This window comes from Xiphias gladius, unplaced genomic scaffold, assembly GCF_016859285.1.
Source record: "Xiphias gladius isolate SHS-SW01 ecotype Sanya breed wild unplaced genomic scaffold, ASM1685928v1 HiC_scaffold_25, whole genome shotgun sequence".
Lineage (NCBI taxonomy): Eukaryota > Metazoa > Chordata > Actinopteri > Istiophoriformes > Xiphiidae > Xiphias > Xiphias gladius.
In genome coordinates this window covers 15,784-39,000 of record NW_024401916.1, presented here as the reverse complement: position 1 = coordinate 39,000, position 23,217 = coordinate 15,784, and the positions used below count along the sequence as shown (strand labels likewise).

The window sequence follows — 23,217 nt, the reverse complement described above, 5'->3', positions numbered from 1 at the left end:
ATTCCTACCTAAATACATAATACTTAGTTATTTATCTATAAGGTCATTAAACACCTTGAAATCATGCTAATTTCAGCATGAATGATTCAATATATTCAAACTAATTGTGGTGTTTATTTCACTCATGAAGAGAGCTGTGAACTGTTAAAAAAATTAGATTACAAAAAGGCTGAATTTTTTTTTGCCTATCCCGCAATAAAAATATATTTTTGGGACATAATATGGACTTGTGATTCTGCCAAGAAACAACTGGATTATATCTCTTTTCCTCTCAACAGAGAGAGAGAGATTATGACCAATCATAGTAGTAAAATCATTCACAATTGGGCACAAGTCTGTCAGCTCTAAACATAAGCACACACTACTACTACTACTTTAGAGGAAAGTTTAACCTAATCTGTCAGTGGTCAACCTATCCCCCGAGATAATTCCCGATAGTAAGCCCCCATTTGTCGTAGCAATGCAGCTGTTGGCCAGTTTGTTCTTACAAAATACTTTTTTGGTTAAAACAATCAACATTTCAGACTAGAGTTTCAATGCAAAGCCACAAGTGGTGCAAGTTAGAAGAACAACTGGTGAGAGAGGTGCTGGGCAGCCATATAACAACCAGACTGACAGTTTACAGATAACCACCATTTTAACACCACAAGCCGCACCATGCAGATTGTTTTTATGAGACATTTAGTCTGAATAAAATAAAGACATTTACATGTGCACCCAACACCCTGACAGCAGTTAAAACTCAGGTCAGCTACTTTGTTGTATTTTAAAGGAGGAGCTCAACTTTCTGGGAAAATCAGCTTGTTCACGTTCTCGTTGAGAGTGAGATGAGAAGATTAATACCAATCTCATGTCTGTATGCTAAATATGAAGTTACAGCCAGCAGATGACTGGCTTATCTGAGCATAAATGCACCACCTCCTCAAAAATAGTCTAACACATAGCCCTTTGTAAAACTGTGGTCTAAAATAATATTTATGTCCAGACTTCATAAATTGATGCAGGTAGCAGTTATGACTACAAGCTTTAGCTCAGCTTTCATTTTGGTGCCCTAGTTACACAGACTTTCAAATGTTTAAAGGAATATTTTGATATTTTTGGGGAAAAACGCTTATTACCCTTCTTGCTTAGAGACTCTCACATCTGTTCAAAATGAAGCTGGAACCAGCAGCTGGTTAGCCTAGCTTAGTGTAAACAGGTGGAAACAGCTACCCTGGTTCTTTCCAAAGGTAAAAAGAATCACCTACCAGCACCACTAAAGCTCACTAATTAAGACATTATATCTGTTTTGGTTTAAATTATTCAAAATCCAAAGTGTTAAAACCTGAATTTGTGGATTTATGGAGGATTACAGCTGGACCTATTTCTCGACAGGAAGTGGTGGCATCCTGGAGTCTCCACTGGTTTGCCCTGCAAGAGTCTTGTCATCCCTAAGTTAGCTCAAATAAGCTAACCTGCTGCTAGCTGTAGCTTCATAGTGAACAGACAAGAGTGGTATTAATCTTCTCAACTAACTCTTAGCAAGAAAATGGAAACTTTAAATTACATATTTTTTTTCTGATGTCAGTTCAAACCAGTTTCCAGAACTGTAAATTTTACTTTTAGTTACGGTCAATGATATCTCATTTGAAAAATGTAGTCCTGCAGGTCGATACTGAACCTGCACTTCATGTAAATCTGAGTTGACTCAGTTTCCTCCAGCATGGCACATTACATTAAACACTGCTTTGTGACAACCAGGTCCAACAGTCAACACCGTATTTTGACAGCCAATTAACGTCAGCCAGTAGCTAGAAACATTGTAATGCAGGTGGCTCTACTGTATTGCTGATGATTGAAAACAAAGGGCTCTTGTGTTATTTATTCCAAAGTCACCCGGGGTTCAGGGAATATTCTTCCCTCTGGAAACATTGCTGCCACTAACACGCCCTCGAAGGTTCCTGGGCTCGATTCATTTATGCCATTAATACAATCTGGCTGCTGGCACCAGGACGAGCTGAGGGGTTGAAGCTCTCTTGCTCCCGTACGCTCAATACACACACACACACACACACACTTAATGACCAGATAGACTGAAGTGAGAATTAATTATAAAAAAAGTTTTCCAATACACTTTTGGGGAAAAAAGATGAAAAATGTAGCTCGATGACCATGAGTTTCCATGCATTTCTATGGGAATGGCTTAACTCTGATGAACGAATGAACCCTGTCCCTTTTTGAGTTGTCTCAACCACTAACACACACACATACACTAAAAAGCACCGCACGCACACACTATGACTACGAATCTGGCAATTCTGTTTATTATTATATTACATAAACATCTTGAAATCTGTACAAAAGATAGCTGATATTCAACTGCATTTCAAAATAACTGACTTTAAAATTCAAAAGCAGTGAATTTCAAATGTTATGCATAAAATATTTCACAATTCAGTAGTTCACCAACAGTATTCCATAAACTCATGCACAGTGTAATTATGAGGACTATTTAACGTCAAAACCTTAAATTGCACAATTGTAAAGCAGTTTGATTGATCATCCACAACAGTGTTCAGCAATTCTTTGCTTGGTGACAGCTCCTTATCTGGGGGTGGAAGCCTCTCTTGCCTTTCTTCATGACAGCATGTGAGCTGAATTTATGAAGCCAGAATTCTCTGGAGCAAAAGGTGTAAAGTCTGAACAAAAGAAATGACTGACCTACTGTACATATGCTCTGTATGTGTGTGTGTGTGTGTGTGTGTGTGTGTGTGTGTGTGTGTGTGTGTGTGTGTGTGTGTGTGTGTGCACTTGTCTTTATTTGTCCAGACATGGGGAATCCCATGGTGGATGTGTTTGATATGGCCAGGCTGCGGCTCCAAGCTCCAGTCCGAGGCCCAACTCCAGAAACATGGATCCCAGAAACCTGCTGCGAATCCACGACTCCTTCAGCTTAAATACGCAGGTAACACACCGGTTTTAGAATTTTAACTGCACTCCACTGCAAATCAATAATATCAGCCATAAATTGTTGGTATCTGTATTTGCGAGTCAGATGGGAAGTCCAGGCTGGGCTCCAGTGAGGTTCCAAAGCTGGAGGAAGTGGGTGTGACCAGCAGGAGAAGGCATGACTACAGGGATCCAAATCGCCAGTTCAGCAGCCAGAGGTCTACAGTTCAGGACGGTTAGCTCTCCTTACATGTTAAAATTAAAAAAAAAAAAAAAAAAAATCCTATTTATCCCGTTGCAGTTGTTTCAGTTGGAGAGTTGCCTGGAAAGACAGTTTATTTTTGTTCGTGTATATTTTACCAGGTTGACAGATGGAGATTTTCTTTGGTTAATGTGGATGTTGAGGATAAAATGTCTTCTCTATGGCCCCATTTCTACTTGGTGATCTGTATCTGGGCACATTATCAGGACAGTGACATCCACGGGTCTTTGCATTTACTCCTTTTTTCACAACCATTTTGCATTTGCAGCAAAGAAAGTAAACAATGTTCTTCTTGTGTCACAGATTATCTTGACCTGTCTCCACCACAGCAAAATGATTATCTGGTGAGTTGAAAAGAGATAATGTTTTGATAGATCAAGCACCTATGCTTGAGAGATTCTACAATAATCTGCTTCAGAAATTCTCTACATGGAATATATATACTATATTAACTGACTGTAACTATCAGAGTTGAATTATGAAAAGAGTTGTGTGTATGTTGCAGAAGAGTGTGATGGGGGGATCTGCAAAAGGTTCTCTGCTGGAGTCAGAGAGTGCATTCATTGGTAAGACCACCATGAAATCAAGATGTGCAACTCTTTTCTTTTGTATCACGGTCACTAAAATTACACAGCTAGTGCAAATTAGGGCTGATGAAAAAAACATTTCCGATTAATCTGATTTTTCATTTGAATGATCCGGTATTGATTCTTAACATCCCAACACTGATCTTTGCATTTGCAGCTTTCTCAGTAAACGTGCATCTGTGCTAAGTGTTCTGTGTATGCAGTGGTTACTTGTAAGTGGTTCAGTTAGGGCTGCACCATATGTTAAATGTCTACTTTGTTGCAATCAAATTATTCCAACGTGTGGATGTGAATGTGGACGTGAATAGTTAGTCCATGTAGACACTCTGCCTTTTAAAGGACGGTCACGCATTAGGATGTTTAGCTGACTTTGGCTTTCGAATCTAGAGATCGTATCCACGGGAGGGATAGACTGCAAGAAAAACTCAATGATATGATGTCTGTTTGTGTTTGTTGAAGAGATATTATTTCTGACTATGAGATGCGAGGCCGTGGATGCCGAATGAGCAGTGTGTGGATTGTACTTATTGAGTCTGGCCCTGCCAACGAGCTAACTACAGAAATGTACGGGCTTAAATTAGTTTCAATAAGATTTGAGCTTGTAAAGGGATGTTTGAAAATCCACCTTAGTACACCTGTAAAATAAAATGACATGAGACATTCAAGTTTGATCGTGTGTAGAAAACATTTGAATTTGTTGTTTTTGTTTTTTTAAAAACTGAATAAAATCTTGGAGGAAATGGAATCGGTGTTGAGGTTACACAGAGACACTGTGGGGGAGGGGGGAGTGCTTTTGTTGAACATCTGTATACAGATACGAAGCAATAAGCTGTGTGTAAAACTCAGCGCTCAAAGTTCCCACACTCTGTGTGACGCTGAAGTTACAAGTAAAAGGTTTTTTCCGTCTTCACACCTGAATCTGATAGGACAGTGACAATCCAATCACAAGGTAGAGTCTACTTGTCCAATCGAACGTGTAGTAGACTTTCAAGATGGCTGACCAAGTGAGCTCTTGCGTGATCCAGGTGGGTTTAATTATATTTGATGATGCTGTAGAAAATAATGGTAAACGTTTCATGTGCTGTGTGTGTATGCAGAGGTGTCTTTGCTTAACCTAATATCATTTGTTCAGTTTTTTAAACAAATACAAGAATTGAAATCAAACGATTCTGGACTTTGTGAATCAAAATCAAATTGAATTGGGAGACAATGCCCATATCCAGCCCTAGTACAGACTTGACAGTGAATTGGGTTTCGGGGGGGTCACTCAAGATCTGAATTTTCACAGCACACATCCATCCAAAACTCCTGGGGCTACTACAACACTGATGGATGGTTTTTTTTTTTTTTTCCCCTCTCCTTCTCTGGAGTACAAACCTCACTTTACCGTCACCAGTCTTGTCACCATGTACACCTATCAAACATTTAAAATGTTGCCTGTGGTCTAGAGGCAGAAAGTTAATATTTTGATACTTTGAACACAATGCGATCTTCTGTTAGACCATCCTAAACCAATACTGGTCTCTGCTGTCAGTGGTAAAGCTCAAATCATGCTTGTTTATCTTGAAGAACTTACTTACTACTTACTTAACCTACTTACTACTAAATGTACCATAAAACAAATTTACATCTATAACATGTGTTGCTCAATGAAGGACAAATAATTGAACTTGTCGATAGTTATTTAAGGATCTAGTATCACCAGGATGATATAACTATAAAGGAATGGAACCATACTTTGAAACTAACTATAGTGTAATACATCCCCAAAGTTTATGTAGAGATGCCTGGGACTAAGTTTGCTTTTTTGTGGGTGTGTGTATGTTTGTTGAGACCCCCTAGGTGATGCCTTTCCAGTCCCCCGCACCCCAGAGTTTGAGAAGACCCCCCAGCTGTCGGCCAGGGAGAGGAGGAGGCTGGCCAAACAGTCACAGCACCCTCTGGTACACTTTTTTTTTTTTTTTACCCACCAATACACACCTGGCAGGTTACTTACGTGTTATGGTGTATCCTGTGAGCTCTAAAGCTACAGTTAAGTGAGCTACAACCTTTATTATTATTATTATTATTATTATTATTATTATTATTATTTTTAAATCATGAAGTCTTATTGTTATGTCCGTGGTTGGTTCAGGAACGAAGCTGCTTCCAGCCAGTCCACTGGCCAAGATGACTACTCCACTCACACAGGTAACAGGCTGCAGCAGGAGCAAGGAGGTGAAGGAAGCGGTACAGGACAGGTCGCCTGATGGCTCTCAGTCGTGGATACACTGCCGGTGCGACTTGAAAGACTAATTTCTGTTGGTCCTTATGTTTTGTATACATATAGTGCATTCCTAAAGTATTCAGACTCTTTCACTTCCTTCACATTTTGTTATATGTTGCATCCTTATGCTAAAATCGTCCCTCATCAATCTACACTCAGTACCCCATAGTGACAGGAAGAGTCCTGGTTGTTCCAAATGTCTTTTATTGAAGAATTATGGAGGCCACTCTGCTCTTGGTAACCTTTTCGACGCAGCAGAATTATTATTATTATTATTATTATTATTATTATTATTATTATTATTTTATTTATGTATTTATTTATTTGGGTAGCCATTCAGCTGTGCCTCAAAACAATCCTGTCTCGGAGCTCTGCAGACAGTTTCTTCATCCGCATGGTTTGGTTTGCTCTGATGTACGTTGTCAGCTGTGAGGCCTTATATAGACAGGCGTGGTTCTTTCCAAATCACGTCCAGTCAATTGACTTTACCACAGGTGGACTCCAATCAAGGTGTAGAAACATGATCAAGAGAAATGGGAGGCAACTGAGCTAAATTTCAAGTGGCATAGCAAAGGGTCTGAGTACTTATTTCAGTGTTTATTTTTCCATTTTGACTTTTTTAATAAATTTGCAGACATTTCAAAAATTCTGTTTTCACTTTGTCATTATGGGGTATTGAGTGGAGATTGATAAAATGTGAAGATAGTGAAGGGGTATGAGTACTTTCTGAATGCAAGGTGTTTCAGTTTTGTTGTATTAAAAGAAATATCAGGAGTGTTTTTCATAGATGTCTGATTAAATGTCTACATTAGAGCTTTAATGGGTTTCAAAAGCCCAAAAGTCATTATATTCAGCCAGTATTCAAATAACCATGGAAACGGTTTATTCTAGTTGGATAAAGAATTAGTCACCATTTTTACGCAACAAATATTTATGTACATACCAAACACTGAGTTCTGCAGTAGTCCATGCAGGGTGATGCTCTAATGAAAGGCTTGGTTTTAAGATGTAATACTATTAGTGTTTGACTCTGACTCCTTGCTCCTGTTCTTCAGGACCAGTGGATCGGTCTGATGACGACTCCTTCCCTCCTCAATTTTCTCTCCTCAATCTTAACCATCCGAGCTCCGTAGAAACTGTCGCCACAGATCCCTGGATGCGGCCAGGAATACGGACACACTGAAATGTTTGGACCGTCCATCAAGGAGGGAGTGGTTGGCAACATAGGACCGACCCTGTTGCTCAAACCTGAGAGGTTCCTCGTACTTTTGGAAGTCAGTTGTAGCACAGACTTCCCTGTCTTTGAATTATGAGACTAGGACGGGTTTTAACTCGTGGCTTTTGTGACAAATGGATGCCAGTATGAATGACAAATGATACCTGTTATGTACTTTTATTTGACCAATGACTAAATTATGTTTTAAATAAATGTATAATTATAAACTGTAGGGTGATACTTTGCATCCTTTGACAAGCTTTCATCACAGCCTCAACTCTACAAAAGTTTAACTTGATGATTTCCAACACATTACTTTTATAATATTTAAGATCATACATAGTTTGATGATCTCTGCGATATCTTTCTGGTCAGCAGCCAAATTAGCTTAGCTTAGCTTAGACTGGAAATTGGGGAGGGACTGTTAGCCTGGCTCTTTCAAAGGTAACAAAATCAGCCTACCAGCACCTCTAAAGCCGACTAATTTACATGTCATCACTGTTTTACATGTTTATGTCACTTTTGTTTTAGTCCATACACAAATGTCAGGCTGTGGTTGGTGACTATGTGCTGGACTGTTTCTTCGCTAGACACAGTGACTTCCTGTCAAGATATAGTAAATTGTATATTTTCCAAAATGTCCAACTATTCCTCTAACTCATTAATGACTAAAAATTATATTTAGTATGTTGAGGAGAAGCCCCATTGATTTGATTTTAATTAATGAATTTTCCGTAAGAGGTGGAGACACAGAATTTGCTGTGGAAACTGTCGACATTTTGCTACACATGGCAAAATCAACATTTTCGACAACACACATTTATCATGCCTTAATTGGTAGACAAATTAGATTTTCTCTCGGGTAGGTTCTCTGAATTTTCTCGAATTCAGCGGCGAAGGGTGCTTTGGCAAAGTTGCTAAAGGTGTGAATTTAATCACAGCACAGGACGTGGCCCTCAAGATCTTGAAAACCGAAGAAACCGCTAAAAGAGAGGTAATTTATTTAATGCGGGATAAATTTTACCAATTTATCCCGTGACGATTTGGATGACATATACTGTTACATTTTTAACTTAAGTATATTTTTTGTGACTATTTTGAAGGACTTTGAATGCAAGACTTTTTGTACTGGATTCTTTTTACAGTATTGTATTAGTACAGTGAGCCGGGTTCTGTTAAAGGTCTCTACCTGTTAAAAGGGAGTTTTTACTGGCTGCTGTCGCCAAGTGCTTGCTCATGGGGGAATGTTGGGTCTCTGTAAATATAACTATAAAGAGTACGGTCTAGACCTGCTCTATATGAAAAGTGCCCTGAGATAACCTCTGTTATGATTTGGCGCTATAGAAATAAAATTGAATTGAATTGAATTGAATTGAATTACTCTGACTTAAGTATCTTAAAACACCTGCTACCACTGATTATATCCAGGTGTCAAATAACTGAGGCAGCTGTGACAGTGAAGGCAGTTCAGAAATCCAACAAATCTGAGGCTGCAAAGTACAAAAAGCATTTATTTTGGAATCAATAGACATCTTAATTGGTTCAGCAAGGAAACATTTGAAGGACAGTGGATTTTGTTATGGACAGCCATTCCTACCTAAATACATAATACTTAGTTATTTATCTATAAGGTCATTAAACACCTTGAAATCATGCTAATTTCAGCATGAATGACTCAATATATTCAAACTAATTGTGGTGTTTATTTCACTCATGAAGAGAGCTGTGAACTGTTAAAAAAATTAGATTACAAAAAGGCTGAATTTTTTTTTGCCTATCCCGCAATAAAAATATATTTTTGGGACATAATATGGACTTGGGATTCTGCCAAGAAACAACTGGATTATATCTCTTTTCCTCTCAACAGAGAGAGCTTTCCATAGATTATGACCAATCATAGTAAAATCATTCACAATTGGGCACAAGTCTGTCAGCTCTAAACATAAACCCACACTACTACTACTCTAGAGGAAAGTTTAACCTAATATGTCAGTGGTCAACCTATCCCCCGAGATAATTCCCGATAGTAAGCCCTCATTTGTCGTAGTAATGCAGCTGTTGGCCAGTTTGTTCTTACAAAATACTTTTTGGTTAAAACAATCAACATTTCAGACTAGAGTTTCAATGCAAAGCCACAAGTGGTGCAAGTTAGAAGAACAACTGGTGAGAGAGGTGCTGGGCAGCCATATAACAACCAGACTGACAGTTTACAGATAACCACCATTTTAACACCACAAGCCGCACCATGCAGATTGTTTTGTGAGACATTTAGTCTGAATAAAAATAAAGACATTTACATGTGCACCCAACACCCTGACAGCAGTTAAAAGTCAGGTCAGCTACTTTGTTGTATTTTAAAGGAGGAGCTCAACTTTCTGGGAAAATCAGCTTGTTCACGTTCTCTGAGAGTGAGATGAGAAGATTAATACCAATCTCATGTCTGTATGCTAAATATGAAGTTACAGCCAGCAGATGACTGGCTTATCTGAGCATAAATGCACCACCTCCTCAAAAATAGTCTAACACATAGCCCTTTGTAAAACTGTGGTCTAAAAATAATATTTATGTCCAGACTTCATAAAATGATGCATGTAGCAGTTCTGACTACAAGCTTTAGCTCAGCTTTCATTTTGGTGCCCTAGTTACAGACTTTCAAATGTTAAAAGGAATATTTTGATATTTTGGGAAAAACGCTTATTACCCTTCTTGCTTAGAGACTCTCACATCTGTTCAAAATGAAGCTGGAACCAGCAGCTGGTTAGCCTAGCTTAGTGTAAACAGGTGGAAACAGCTACCCTGGTTCTTTCCAAAGGTAAAAAATCACCTACCAGCACCACTAAAGCTCACTAATTAAGACATTATATCTGTTTTGGTTTAAATTATTCAAAATCCAAAGTGTTAAAACCTGAATTTGTGGATTTATGGAGGATTACAGCTGGACCTATTTCCCGACAGGAAGTGGTGGCATCCTGAGTCTCCACTGGTTTGCCCTGCAAGAGTCTTGTCATCCCTAAGTTAGCTCAAATAAGCTAACCTGCTAGCTGTAGCTTCATAGTGAACAGACAAGAGTGGTATTAATCTTCTCAACTAACTCTTAGCAAGAAAATGGAAACTTTAAATTACATATTTTTTTTCTGATGTCAGTTCAAACCAGTTTCCAGAACTGTAAATTTTACTTTTAGTTACCGTCAATGATATCTCATTTGAAAAATGTAGTCCTGCAGGTCGATACTGAACCTGCACTTCATGTAAATCTGAGTTGACTCAGTTTCTCCAGCATGGCACATTACATTAAACACTGCTTTGTGACAACCAGGTCCAACAGTCAACACCGTATTTTGACAGCCAATTAACGCCAGCCAGTAGCTAGAAACATTGTAATGCAGGTGGCTCTACTGTATTGCTGATGATTGAAAACAAAGGGCTCTTGTGTTATTTATTCCAAAGTCACCCGGGTTCAGGGAATATTCTTCCTCTGGAAACATTGCTGCCACTAACACGCTCAAGGTTCCTGGCTCGATTCATTTATGCCATTAATACAATCTGGCTGCTGGCACCAGGACGAGCTGAGGGGTTGAAGCTCTCTTGCTCCCGTACGCTCAATACACACACACACACACACACACTTAATGACCAGATAGACTGAAGTGAGAATTAATTATAAAAAAAGTTTTCCAATACACTTTTGGGGAAAAAAGATGAAAATGTAGCTCGATGACCATGAGTTTCATGCATTTCTATGGGAATGGCTTAACTCTGATGAACTTAATGAACCCTGTCCCTTTTTGAGTTGTCTCAACCACTAACACACACATACACTAAAAAAGCACACGCACGCACACACTATGACTACGAATACGGCAATTCTGTTTATTATTATATTACATAAACATCTTGAAATCTGTACAAAAGATAGCTGATATTCAACTGCATTTCAAAATAACTGACTTTAAAATTCAAAAGCAGTGAATTTCAAATGTTATGCATAAAATATTTCACAATTCAGTAGTTCACCAACAGTATTCCATAAACCCATGCACAGTGTAATTATGAGGACTATTTAACGTCAAAACCTTAAATTGCACAATTGTAAAGCAGTTTGATTGATCATCCACAACAGTGTTCAGCAATTCTTGCTTGGTGACAGCTCCTTATCTGGGGTGGAAGCCTCTCTTGCCTTTCTTCATGACAGCATGTGAGCTGAATTTATGAAGCCAGAATTCTCTGGAGCAAAAGGTGTAAAGTCTGAACAAAAGAAATGACTGACCTACTGTACATATGCTCTGTGTGTGTGTGTGTGTGTGTGTGTGTGTGTGTGTGTGTGTGTGTGTGTGTGTGTGTGGGTGTGTGCACTTGTCTTTATTTGTCCAGACATGGGGAGCATCCCATGGTGGATGATTTTGATATGGCCAGGCTTCGGCTCCAAGCTCCAGTCCGAAGGCCCAACTCCAGAAACATGGATCCCAGAAACCTGCTGCGAATCCACGACTCCCTTCAGCTTAAATACGCAGGTAACACACCGGTTTTAGAATTTTAACTGCACTCCACTGCAAATCAATAATATCAGCCATAAATTGTTGGTATCTGTATTTGCGAGTCAGATGGGAAGTTCAGGCTGGGCTCCAGTGAGGTTCCAAAGCTGGAGGAAGTGGGTGTGACCAGCAGGAGAAGGAATGACTACAGGGATCCAAATCGCCAGTTCAGCAGCCAGAGGTCTACAGTTCAGGACGGTTAGCTCTCCTTACATGTTAAAATTTAAAAAAAAAAAAAAAAATCCTATATATCCCGTTGCAGTTGTTTCAGTTGGAGAGTTGCCTGGAAAGACAGTTTATTTTTTGTTCGTGTATATTTTACCAGGTTGACAGATGGAGATTTTCTTTGGTTAATGTGGATGTTGAGGATAAAATGTCTTCTATGGCCCCATTTCTACTTGGTGATCTGTATCTGGGCACATTATCAGGACAGTGACATCCACGGTCTTTGCATTTACTCCTTTTTTCACAACCATTTTGCATTTGCAGCAAAGAAAGTAAACAATGTTCTTCTTGTGTCACAGATTATCTTGACCTGTCTCCACCACAGCAAAATGATTATCTGGTGAGTTGAAAAGAGATAATGTTTTGATAGATCAAGCACCTATGCTTGAGAGATTCTACAATAATCTGCTTCAGAAATTCTCTACATGGAATATATATACTATATTAACTGACTGTAACTATCAGAGTTGAATTATGAAAAGAGTTGTGTGTATGTTGCAGAAGAGTGTGATGGGGGGATCTGCAAGAGGTTCTCTGCTGGAGTCAGAGAGTGCATTCATTGGTAAGACCACCATGAAATCAAGATGTGCAACTCTTTTCTTTTGTATCACGGTCACTAAAATTACACAGCTAGTGCAAATTAGGGCTGGATGAAAAACATTTCGATTAATCTGATTTTTCATTTGAATGATCCGGTATTGATTCTTAACATCCCAACACTGATCTTTGCATTTGCAGCTTTCAGTAAACGTGCATCTGTGCTAAGTGTTCTGTGTATGCAGTGGTTACTTGTAAGTGGTTCAGTTAGGGCTGCACCATATGTTAAATGTCTACTTTGTTGCAATCAAATTATTCCAACGTGTGGATGTGAATGTGGACGTGAATAGTTAGTCCATGTAGACCCTGCCGTTTACAGGACGGTCACGCATTAGGATGGTTAGCTGACTTTGGCTTTCTCGAATCTAGAGATCGTATCCACGGGAGGGATAGACTGCAAGAAAAACTCAATGATATGATGTCTGTTTGTGTTTGTTGAAGAGATATTATTTCTGACTATGAGATGCGAGGCCGTGGATGCCGAATGAGCAGTGTGTGGATTGTACTTATTGAGTCTGGCCCTGCCAACGAGCTAACTACAGAAATGTACGGGCTTAAATTAGTTTCAATAAGATTTGAGCTTGTAAAGGGATGTTTGAAAATCCACCTTAGTAAACCTGTAAAATAAATTGACATGAGACATTCAAGTTTGATCGTGTGTAGAAAACATTTGAATTTGTTTTTTGTTTTTTTTTAAAAACTGAATAAAATCTTGGAGGAAATGGAATCGGGGTTGAGGTTACACAGAGACACTGTGGGGGAGGGGGGAGTGCTTTTGTTGAACATCTGTATACAGATACGAAGCAATAAGCTGTGTGTAAAACTCAGCGCTCAAAGTTCCCACACTGTGTGTGACGCTGAAGTTACAAGTAAAAGGTTTTTTCCGTCTTCACACCTGAATCTGATAGGACAGTGACAATCCAATCACAAGGTAGAGTCTACTTGTCCAATCGAACGTGTAGTAGACTTTCAAGATGGCTGACCAAGTGAGCTCTTGCGTGATCCAGGTGGGTTTAATTATATTTGATGATGCTGTAGAAAATAATGGTAAACGTTTCATGTGCTGTGTGTGTATGCAGAGGTGTCTTTGCTTAACCTAATATCATTTGTTCAGTTTTTTAAACAAATACAAGAATTGAAATCAAACGATTCTGGACTTTGTGAATCAAAATCAAATTGAATTGGGAGACAATGCCCATATCCAGCCCTAGTACAGACTTGACAGTGAATTGGGTTTCGGGGGGGTCACTCAAGATCTGAATTTTCACAGCACACATCCATCCAAAACTCCTGGGGCTACTACAACACTGATGGATGGTTTTTTTTTTCCCCCTCTCCTTCTCTGGAGTACAAAGCTCACTTTACCGTCACCAGTCTTGTCACCATGTACACCTATCAAACATTTAAAATGTTGCCTGTGGTCTAGAGGCAGGAAGTTAATATTTTGATACTTTGAACACAATGCGATCTTCTGTTAGACCATCCTAAACCAATACTGGTCTCTGCTGTCAGTGGTAAAGCTCAAATCATGCTTGTTTATCTTGAAGAACTTACTTACTACTTACTTAACCTACTTACTACTAAATGTACCATAAAACAAATTTACATCTATAACATGTGTTGCTCAATGAAGGACAAATAATTGAACTTGTCGATAGTTATTTAGGATCTAGTATCACCAGGATGATATAACTATAAAGGAATGGAACCATACTTTGAAACTAACTATAGTGTAATACATCCCCAAAGTTTATGTAAAGATGCCTGGGACTAAGTTTGCTTTTTTGTGGGTGTGTGTATGTTTGTTGAGACCCCCCAGGGTGATGCCTTTCCAGTCCCCGCACCCCAGAGTTTGAGAAGACCCCCAGCTGTCGGCCAGGAGAGGAGGAGGCTGGCCAAACAGTCACAGCACCCTCTGGTACACACTCTTTTTTTTTTTTTACCCACCAATACACACCTGGCAGGTTACTTATGTGTTATGGTGTATCCTGTGAGCTCTAAAGCTACAGTTAAGTGAGCTACAACCTTTATTATTATTATTATTATTATTATTATTATTATTATTATTATTATTTTTAAATCATGAAGTCTTATTGTTATGTCCGGTGGTTGGTTCAGGAACGAGCTGCTTCCAGCCAGTCCACTGGCCAAGATGACTACTCCACTCACACAGGTAACAGGCTGCAGCAGGAGCAAGGAGGTGAAGGAAGGAGCCGGTACAGGACAGGTCGTCTGATGGCTCTCAGTCGTCGTGGATACACTGCCGGTGCGACTTGAAAGACTAATTTCTGTTGGTCCTTATGTTTTGTATACATATAGTGCATTCCTAAAGTATTCAGACTCTTTCACTTCCTTCACATTTTGTTATATGTTGCATCCTTATGCTAAAATCGTCCTCATCAATCTACACTCAGTAACCCCATAGTGACAGGAAGAGTCCTGGTTGTTCCAAACGTCTTTATTGAAGAATTATGGAGGCCACTCTGCTCTTGGTAACCTTTTCGATGCAGCAGAATTATTATTATTATTATTATGATTATTATTATTATTTTATTTATGTATTTATTTATTTGGGTAGCTATTCAGCTGTGCCTCAAAAACAATCCTGTCTCGGAGCTCTGCAGACAGTTTCTTCATCCGCATGGTTTGGTTTGCTCTGATGTACGTTGTCAGCTGTGAGGCCTTATATAGACAGGCGTGGTTCTTTCCAAATCACGTCCAGTCAATTGACTTTACCACAGGTGGACTCCAATCAAGGTGTAGAAACATGATCAAGAGAAATGGGAGGCAACTGAGCTAAATTTCAAGTGGCATAGCAAAGGGTCTGAGTACTTATTTCAGTGTTTATTTTTCCATTTTGACTTTTTAATAAATTTGCAGACATTTCAAAATTCTGTTTTCACTTTGTCATTATGGGGTATTGAGTGGAGATTGATAAAATGTGAAGATAGTGAAGGGTATGAGTACTTTCTGAATGCAAGGTGTTTCAGTTTTGTTGTATTAAAAGAAATATCAGGAGTAGTTTTTCATAGATGTCTGATTAAATGTCTACATTAGAGCTTTAATGGGTTTCAAAAGCCCAAAAGTCATTATATTCAGCCAGTATTCAAATAACCATGGAAACGGTTTATTCTAGTTGATAAAGAATTAGTCACCATTTTTACGCGAACAAATATTTATGTACATACCAAACACTGAGTTCTGCAGTAGTCCATGCAGGGTGATGCTCTAATGAAAGGCTTGGTTTTAAGATGTAATACTATTAGTGTTTGACTCTGACTCCTTGCTCCTGTTCTTCAGGACCAGTGGATCGGTCTGATGACGACTCCTTCCCTCCTCAATTTTCTCTCCACAATCTTAACCATCCGAGCTCAGTAGAAACTGTCGCCACAGATCCCTGGATGCGGCCAGGAACATCGGACACACACAAATGTTTGGACCGTCCATCAAGGAGGGAGTGGTTGGCAACATAGGACCGACCCTGTTGCTCAAACCTGAGAGGTTCTCGCATTTTGGAAGTCAGTTGTAGCACAGACTTCCCTGTCTTTTGAATTATGAGACTAGGACGGGTTTTAACTCGTGGCTTTTGTGACAATTGGATGCCAGTATGAATGACAAATGATACCTGTTATGTACTTTTATTTGACCAATGACTAAATTATGTTTTAAATAAATGTATAATTATAAACTGTAGGGTGATACTTTGCATCCTTTGACAAGCCATCACAGCCTCAACTCTACAAAGTTTAACGGATGTTTTCCAACACATTACTTTTTATAATATTTAAGATCATACATAGTTTGATGATCTCTGCGATATCTTTCTGGTCAGCAGCCAAATTAGCTTAGCTTAGCTTAGACTGGAAATTGGGAGGGACTGTTAGCCTGGCTCTTTCAAAGGTAACAAAATCAGCCTACCAGCACCTCTAAAGCCGACTAATTTACATGTCATCACTGTTTTACATGTTTATGTCAATTTTGTTTTAGTCCATACACAAATGTCAGGCTGTGGTTGGTGACTATGTGCTGGACTGTTTTTGCTAGACACAGTGACTTCCTGTCAAAATATAGTAAATTGTATATTTTCCAAAATGTCCAACTATTCCTCTAACTCATTAATGACTAAAAATTATATTTAGTATGTTGAGGAGAAGCCCCATTGATTTGATTTTAATTAATGAATTTTCCGTAGAGGTGGAGACACAGAATTTGCTGTGAAACTGTCGACATTTTGCTACATGGCAAAATCAACATTTTCGACAACACACATTTATCATGCCTTAATTGGTAGACAAATTAGATTTTTCTCGGTAGGTTCTCTGAATTTTCTCGAATTCAGCGGCGAAGGGTGCTTTGGCAAAGTTGCTAAAGGTGTGAATTTAATCACAGCACAGGACGTGGCCCTCAAGATCTTGAAAACCGAAGAAACCGCTAAAAGAGAGGTAATTTATTTAATGCGGGATAAATTTTACCAATTTATCCCGTGACGATTTGGATGACATATACTGTTACATTTTTAACTTAAGTATATTTTTTGTGACTATTTTGAAGGACTTTGAATGCAAGACTTTTTGTACTGGATTCTTTTTACAGTATTGTATTAGTACAGTGAGCCAGGTTCTGTTAAAGGTCTCTACCTGTTAAAAGGGAGTTTTTACTGGCTGCTGTCGCCAAGTGCTTGCTCATGGGGGAATGTTGGGTCTCTGTAAATATAACTATAAAGAGTACGGTCTAGACCTGCTCTATATGAAAAGTGCCCTGAGATAACCTCTGTTATGATTTGGCGCTATATAAATAAAATTGATTTGAATTGAATTGAATTGAATTACTCTGACTTCAGTATCTTAAAACAACTGCTACCACTGATTATATCCAGGTGTCAAATCTCTGAGGCAGCTGTGACAGTGAAGGCAGTTCAGAAATCCAACAAATCTGAGGCTGCAAAGTACAAAAAGCATTTATTTTGGAATCAATAGACATCTTAATTGGTTCAGCAAGGAAACATTTGAAGGACAGTGGATTTTGTTATGGACAGCCATTCCTACCTACATACATAATACTTAGTTATTTATCTATAAGGTCATTAAACACCTTGAAATCATGCTAATTTCAGCATGAATGATTCAATATATTCAAACTAATTGTGGTGTTTATTTCACTCATGAAGAGAGCTGTGAACTGTTAAAAAAATTAGATTACAAAAAGGCTGAATTTTTTTTTGCCTATCCCGCAATAAAAATATATTTTTGGGACATAATATGGACTTGTGATTCTGCCAAGAAACAACTGGATTATATCTCTTTTCCTCTCAACAGAGAGAGAGATTATGACCAATCATAGTAAAATCATTCACAATTGGGCACAAGTCTGTCAGCTCTAAACATAAGCACACACTACTACTACTACTCTAGAGGAAAGTTTAACCTAATCTGTCAGTGGTCAACCTATCCCCCGAGATAATTCCCGATAGTAAGCCCCCATTTGTCGTAGCAATGCAGCTGTTGGCCAGTTTGTTTTTACAAAATACTTTTTTGGTTAAAACAATCAACATTTCAGACTAGAGTTTCAATGCAAAGCCACAAGTGGTGCAAGTTAGAAGAACAACTGGTGAGAGAGGTGCTGGGCAGCCATATAACAACCAGACTGACAGTTTACAGATAACCACCATTCTAACACCACAAGCCGCACCATGCAGATTGTTTTGCGAGACATTTAGTCTGAATAAAAATAAAGACATTTACATGTGCACCCAACACCCTGACAGCAGTTAAAACTCAGGTCAGCTACTTTGTTGTATTTTAAAGGAGGAGCTCAACTTTCTGGGAAAATCAGCTTGTTCACGTTTCGTTGAGAGGAGATGAGAAGATTAATACCAATCTCATGTCTGTATGCTAAATATGAAGTTACAGCCAGCAGATGACTGGCTTATCTGAGCATAAATGCACCACCTCCTCAAAAATAGTCTAACACATAGCCCTTTGTAAAACTGTGGTCTAAAATAATATTTATGTCCAGACTTCATAAAATGATGCAGGTAGCAGTTCTGACTACAAGCTTTAGCTCAGCTTTCATTTTGGTGCCCTAGTTACACAGACTTTAAAATGTTTAAAGGAATATTTTGATATTTTGGGAAAAACGCTTATTGCCCTTCTTGCTTAGAGACTCTCACATCTGTTCAAAATGAAGCTGGAACCAGCAGCTGGTTAGCCTAGCTTAGTGTAAACAGGTGGAAACAGCTACCCTGGTTCTTTCCAAAGGTAAAAAGAATCACCTACCAGCACCACTAAAGCTCACTAATTAAGACATTATATCTGTTTTGGTTTACATTATTCAAAATCCAAAGTGTTAAAACCTGAATTTGTGGATTTATGGAGGATTACAGCTGGACCTATTTCCCGACAGGAAGTGGTGGCATCCTGAGTCTCCACTGGTTTGCCCTGCAAGAGTCTTGTCATCCCTAAGTTAGCTCAAATAAGCTAACCTGCTGCTAGCTGTAGCTTCATACTGAACAGACAAGAGTGGTATTAATCTTCTCAACTAACTCTTAGCAAGAAAATGGAAACTTTAAATTACATTTTTTTTTTCTGATGTCAGTTCAAACCAGTTTCCAGAACTGTAAATTTTACTTTTAGTTACCGGGTCAATGATATCTCATTTGAAAATGTAGTCCTGCAGGTCGATACTGAACCTGCACTTCATGTAAATCTGAGTTGACTCAGTTTCTCCAGCATGGCACATTACATTAAACACTGCTTTGTGACAACCAGGTCCAACAGTCAACACCGTATTTTGACAGCCAATTAACGCCAGCCAGTAGCTAGAAACATTGTAATGCAGGTGGCTCTACTGTATTGCTGATGATTGAAAGCAAAGGGCTCTTGTGTTATTTATTCCAAAGTCACCGGGGTTCAGGGAATATTCTTCCTCTGGAAACATTGCTGCCACTAACACGCCCTCGAAGGTTCCTGGCCTGATTCATTTATGCCATTAATACAATCTGGCTGCTGGCACCAGGACGAGCTGAGGGGTTGAAGCTCTCTTGCTCCTGCACACACACACACACACACACACACACTTAATGACCAGATAGACTGAAGTGAGAATTAATTATAAAAAAGTTTTCCAATACACTTTTGGGGAAAAAGATGAAAAATGTAGCTCGATGACCATGAGTTTCCATGCATTTCTATGGGAATGGCTTAACTCTGATGAACGAATGAACCCTGTCCCTTTTTGTGTTGTCTCAACAACACACACACACACACACACACACACACACACATACACTAAAAAAGCACACGCACGCACACATTATGACTACGAATACGGCAATTCTGTTTATTATTATATTACATAAACATCTTGAAATCTGTACAAAAGATAGCTGATATTCAACTGAATTTCAAAATATCTGACTTTAAAATTCAAAAGCAGTGAATTTCAAATGTTATGCATAAAATATTTCACAATTCAGTAGTTCACCAACAGTATTCCATAAACTCATGCACAGTGTAATTATGAGGACTATTTAACGTCAAAACCTTAAATTGCACAATTGTAAAGCAGTTTGATTGATCATCCACAACAGTGTTCAGCAATTCTTTGCTTGGTGACAGCTCCTTATCTGGGGGTGGAAGCCTCTCTTGCCTTTCTTCATGACAGCATGTGAGCTGAATTTATGAAGCCAGAATTCTCTGGAGCAAAAGGTGTAAAGTCTGAACAAAAGAAATGACTGACCTACTGTACATATGCTCTGTGTGTGTGTGTGTGTGTGTGTGTGTGTGAGAGAGAACTACTGCATTCTGCTATAAACAGGTAAACAAAGGTAACTATGGCTAAAACAGAGCATTAAACGTGGCGACAGCCATAGCTTTAAAAGACTTATAATTAGAATGCTTATACTTGAAATACACATTGGATAGAAAGTGATCAACTGCATAAATCAGAAATGAACAATTTGTCTGTAAACCAAGTGATTGTCCTTCATTCTTCAGATAAAGGATTAGAATGGAATCTTCCTCTAATAGAATAGAATCTTGTTCTATTGTGGTGTCATCAAGAGCTGGTCTGTTTACCTTCAGGTGAGAACACAGACCAGAGTTAGTTGAAGAAGTTACACTGAAGAAGTAGCACATCTGGAAAAACATTTGTTGCAGCAAAATGTCTTCACGTTCTGATTCAGCCAGCTGTTTGACAGCAGATAAAACTGGTAAGTAAGACTCAACACATACACACACACACACACACACACACACACACACAGTGATGAGAAGTAACTAAATACATTTACTCAAGCACAGTGCTTAGGATGCTTGTACTATAAGTATCTAATTTTCATTCTGAAGCTAGAGGTCACTTTGCAGGTTAAGAGTTTGAAACATTTCTAACTTTTTATACTTTAAGTAAATGTTTCCGATAATACCTACCTAGTACGTAACATTTTCAATTCAAGACTTCCAACTTAAATGAGCATTTTTACACGGCAGAGTAACTTCTTCTTGAGAAAATGATCTGAATGCTGAAGATCAGTGTAGCATTTGATCACGTTCTTTCTCATTCGGTATATGTTGCTCTTCTCATTCTTTGGGAATATCACTGAAGAAGTCATTGGCCATTTTCAGTATATCGGACGTAATATTCTTCTTCAATTGGTCGTAGAATGACAACCAAATGTTATTTACATGACTATACTGAATGCTTCAGCTACATTTGTGCATGTTCTGTTGACTGAATGACCCCTGCCGACTCCATGTTGTAACCTTCAGATGTTCTCCTCCTCTCCCTCATGTACTGCTTCTCTGTCCCGCGTAACAGATGAGAAGAAGAAATCGGAGAGCTCTGAGGTGCAAATAAGCGACACACTGTGCAGCAGCACAAGTCGCTACCTCATTAAAGAATTCAGCGGCGAAGGGTGCTTTGGCAAAGTTGCTAAAGGTGTGAATTTAATCACAGCAGGACGTGGCCTCAAGATCCTGAAACGAAAAGACCGCTAAAAGAGAGGTAATTTATTTAATGCGTTTTGATAATTAGGTTTTTCATGTTTTCTTGCTTATGTTTTGCTTATTAAATGAACTTCATCTAGAATGCTAAGTACCTATGTCATTTTTCCTATTTTCCCCACAGATCAAAATGCTTGAAGCAGTGAGCGTGCTTGACCCAGCCATGAAAAATGTGGTTCATTTCTTTGAGCAGTTTCAACACAAAGGACATACCTGTCTAGTGTTTGAAATGCTGGACAGGAGTCTTTTACAACTGCTCAGCGAACAGCAAGGGACGCCACTCTCTCTCCATGAGATACGGCCAATAACCCACCAGGTAAAGACTGTGGCTTTGATCAATCTATCAACAAGTAACGGCAAGATACTCAGCCAGCTGGGAAAGAAGTTACATACTGAAGTAACATAACTGTATTTCTTCTTGATCTGTTTAAGCCTGCACCCTGGTCAATGGTAACTTTAACCGTCTACATTGTGTCCTTTGTCTCTGCAGTTGCTGATGGCCTTGGATGCTCTGAAGGGCATTGGTGTGGTTCACTCAGACCTGAAGCCAGACAATATAATGCTGGCAAACCATCTGAGTGAGCCCTTCAGAATAAAACTAATAGATTTTGGCGTGTCGTTCAGTGTCCGAGAAGAGGTATTTGGGAAGACAATTCAGCCTCTGGGTTACAGGTAGGTTCAATTTGCAAAGCTCATCTTTTAACATGTTTGCAATTGTGTGTTTATGCTGTAAATGATCCAGCAGAGGCTGTGTCAGTCGTCAGTACATATGCTGAATTTGACAGTGTACTTAATAGCTCTTGTGACTCTTGTACGATACACACAGGGCACCTGAAGTCACCCTGGGCCTCCCCTTCTCCGAGGCCATAGACGCTTGGAGTCTAGGCTGTGTGCTCGGGGTCTTGTACCTCTGCAAACACCTGTTTGCGATAGACTGCGAGTACCAGTCAGTAAGTAACCAAACCGATCTAGATTCAAATGCAAAGACTGTTAAATTGTGCCCCAGATACATGTCCAAACCCGAGAGGGGGCTTGTTGTAGGATGTTGGCTGATGTGATTCTTTATGTTCTCTCTCCAGATGAGGGGCATTGTAGACGTCCTGGGCCAGCCAGCTGACCACCTTCTCTGTGCTGGGAAATGCACACAAAATTTTTTCAAGGTGGAAAAGCACTTGGACAGCCCAAGATGGTGGATGAAGGTATTTTAACCTTGCTCAGCAGTTCACAATTTTACATCTCCCAGTTAGGCAACAACTCTTTTATAATATTTAACACATTCAGGAAGAAGTATCTGACCTGCATGTTTTGTTCCTGTAGACCCCAAGGGAATACCAGCTTGACACTGAATTGAGCCGAAAACATGGGACACAACAATCAGAAGTCTGGATGACCTGATAACAGTAAGTGGTCCATTTCATGACTACACAATGAATTAATACCAATATCCTCTGTCACTGAGAGACAGGAAGCAGTTAAAACTGAACTGTCACCTACTTTGTTTTCAATCAGCACAACCCAGACACACGGGAATCCATTGAGCTGGAGGATCAGAGAGCCTTTGTCAGTCTCCTGACATGCCTTCTACATACAGACCCAGAGAAGAGA

The 23,217-nt window shown here is 39.1% G+C and overlaps 1 protein-coding gene and 1 long non-coding RNA gene across 2 annotated transcripts; both read left to right on the top strand.

The window, feature by feature from the left end:
* Positions 1-2,829: 2,829 nt before the first annotated feature.
* Positions 2,830-23,007, top strand: LOC120787575 (homeodomain-interacting protein kinase 1-like). Its single transcript, XM_040123285.1, has 13 exons — positions 2,830-2,944; positions 3,035-3,163; positions 3,494-3,534; positions 3,696-3,756; positions 5,611-5,720; positions 14,732-14,879; positions 15,914-16,045; positions 16,928-17,055; positions 21,737-21,928; positions 22,103-22,284; positions 22,439-22,562; positions 22,692-22,811; positions 22,930-23,007. Exons 1-13 carry the CDS (start codon positions 2,830-2,832, stop codon positions 23,005-23,007), a joined length of 1,560 nt encoding a protein of 519 aa, XP_039979219.1.
* LOC120787576 lies at positions 11,934-12,621 on the top strand. The gene is made up of 3 exons (XR_005706967.1): positions 11,934-11,989; positions 12,316-12,356; positions 12,518-12,621. It is a non-coding gene; the product is annotated as an uncharacterized LOC120787576 (long non-coding RNA).
* Positions 23,008-23,217: the final 210 nt, after the last annotated feature.

Excerpts from the sequence above, each read along its gene's own strand:
- LOC120787575 (XM_040123285.1), top strand. The coding sequence starts at position 2,830 with ATGTGTTTGATATGGCCAGGCTGCGGCTCCAAGCTCCAGTCCGAGGCC. Across the intron at positions 14,880-15,913 it reads TCGTCGTGGATACACTGCCG|GACCAGTGGATCGGTCTGAT; the intron begins GTGCGACTTGAA and ends CCTGTTCTTCAG. Across the intron at positions 16,046-16,927 it reads AACATCGGACACACACAAAT|GTTCTCTGAATTTTCTCGAA; the intron begins GTTTGGACCGTC and ends TTTTCTCGGTAG.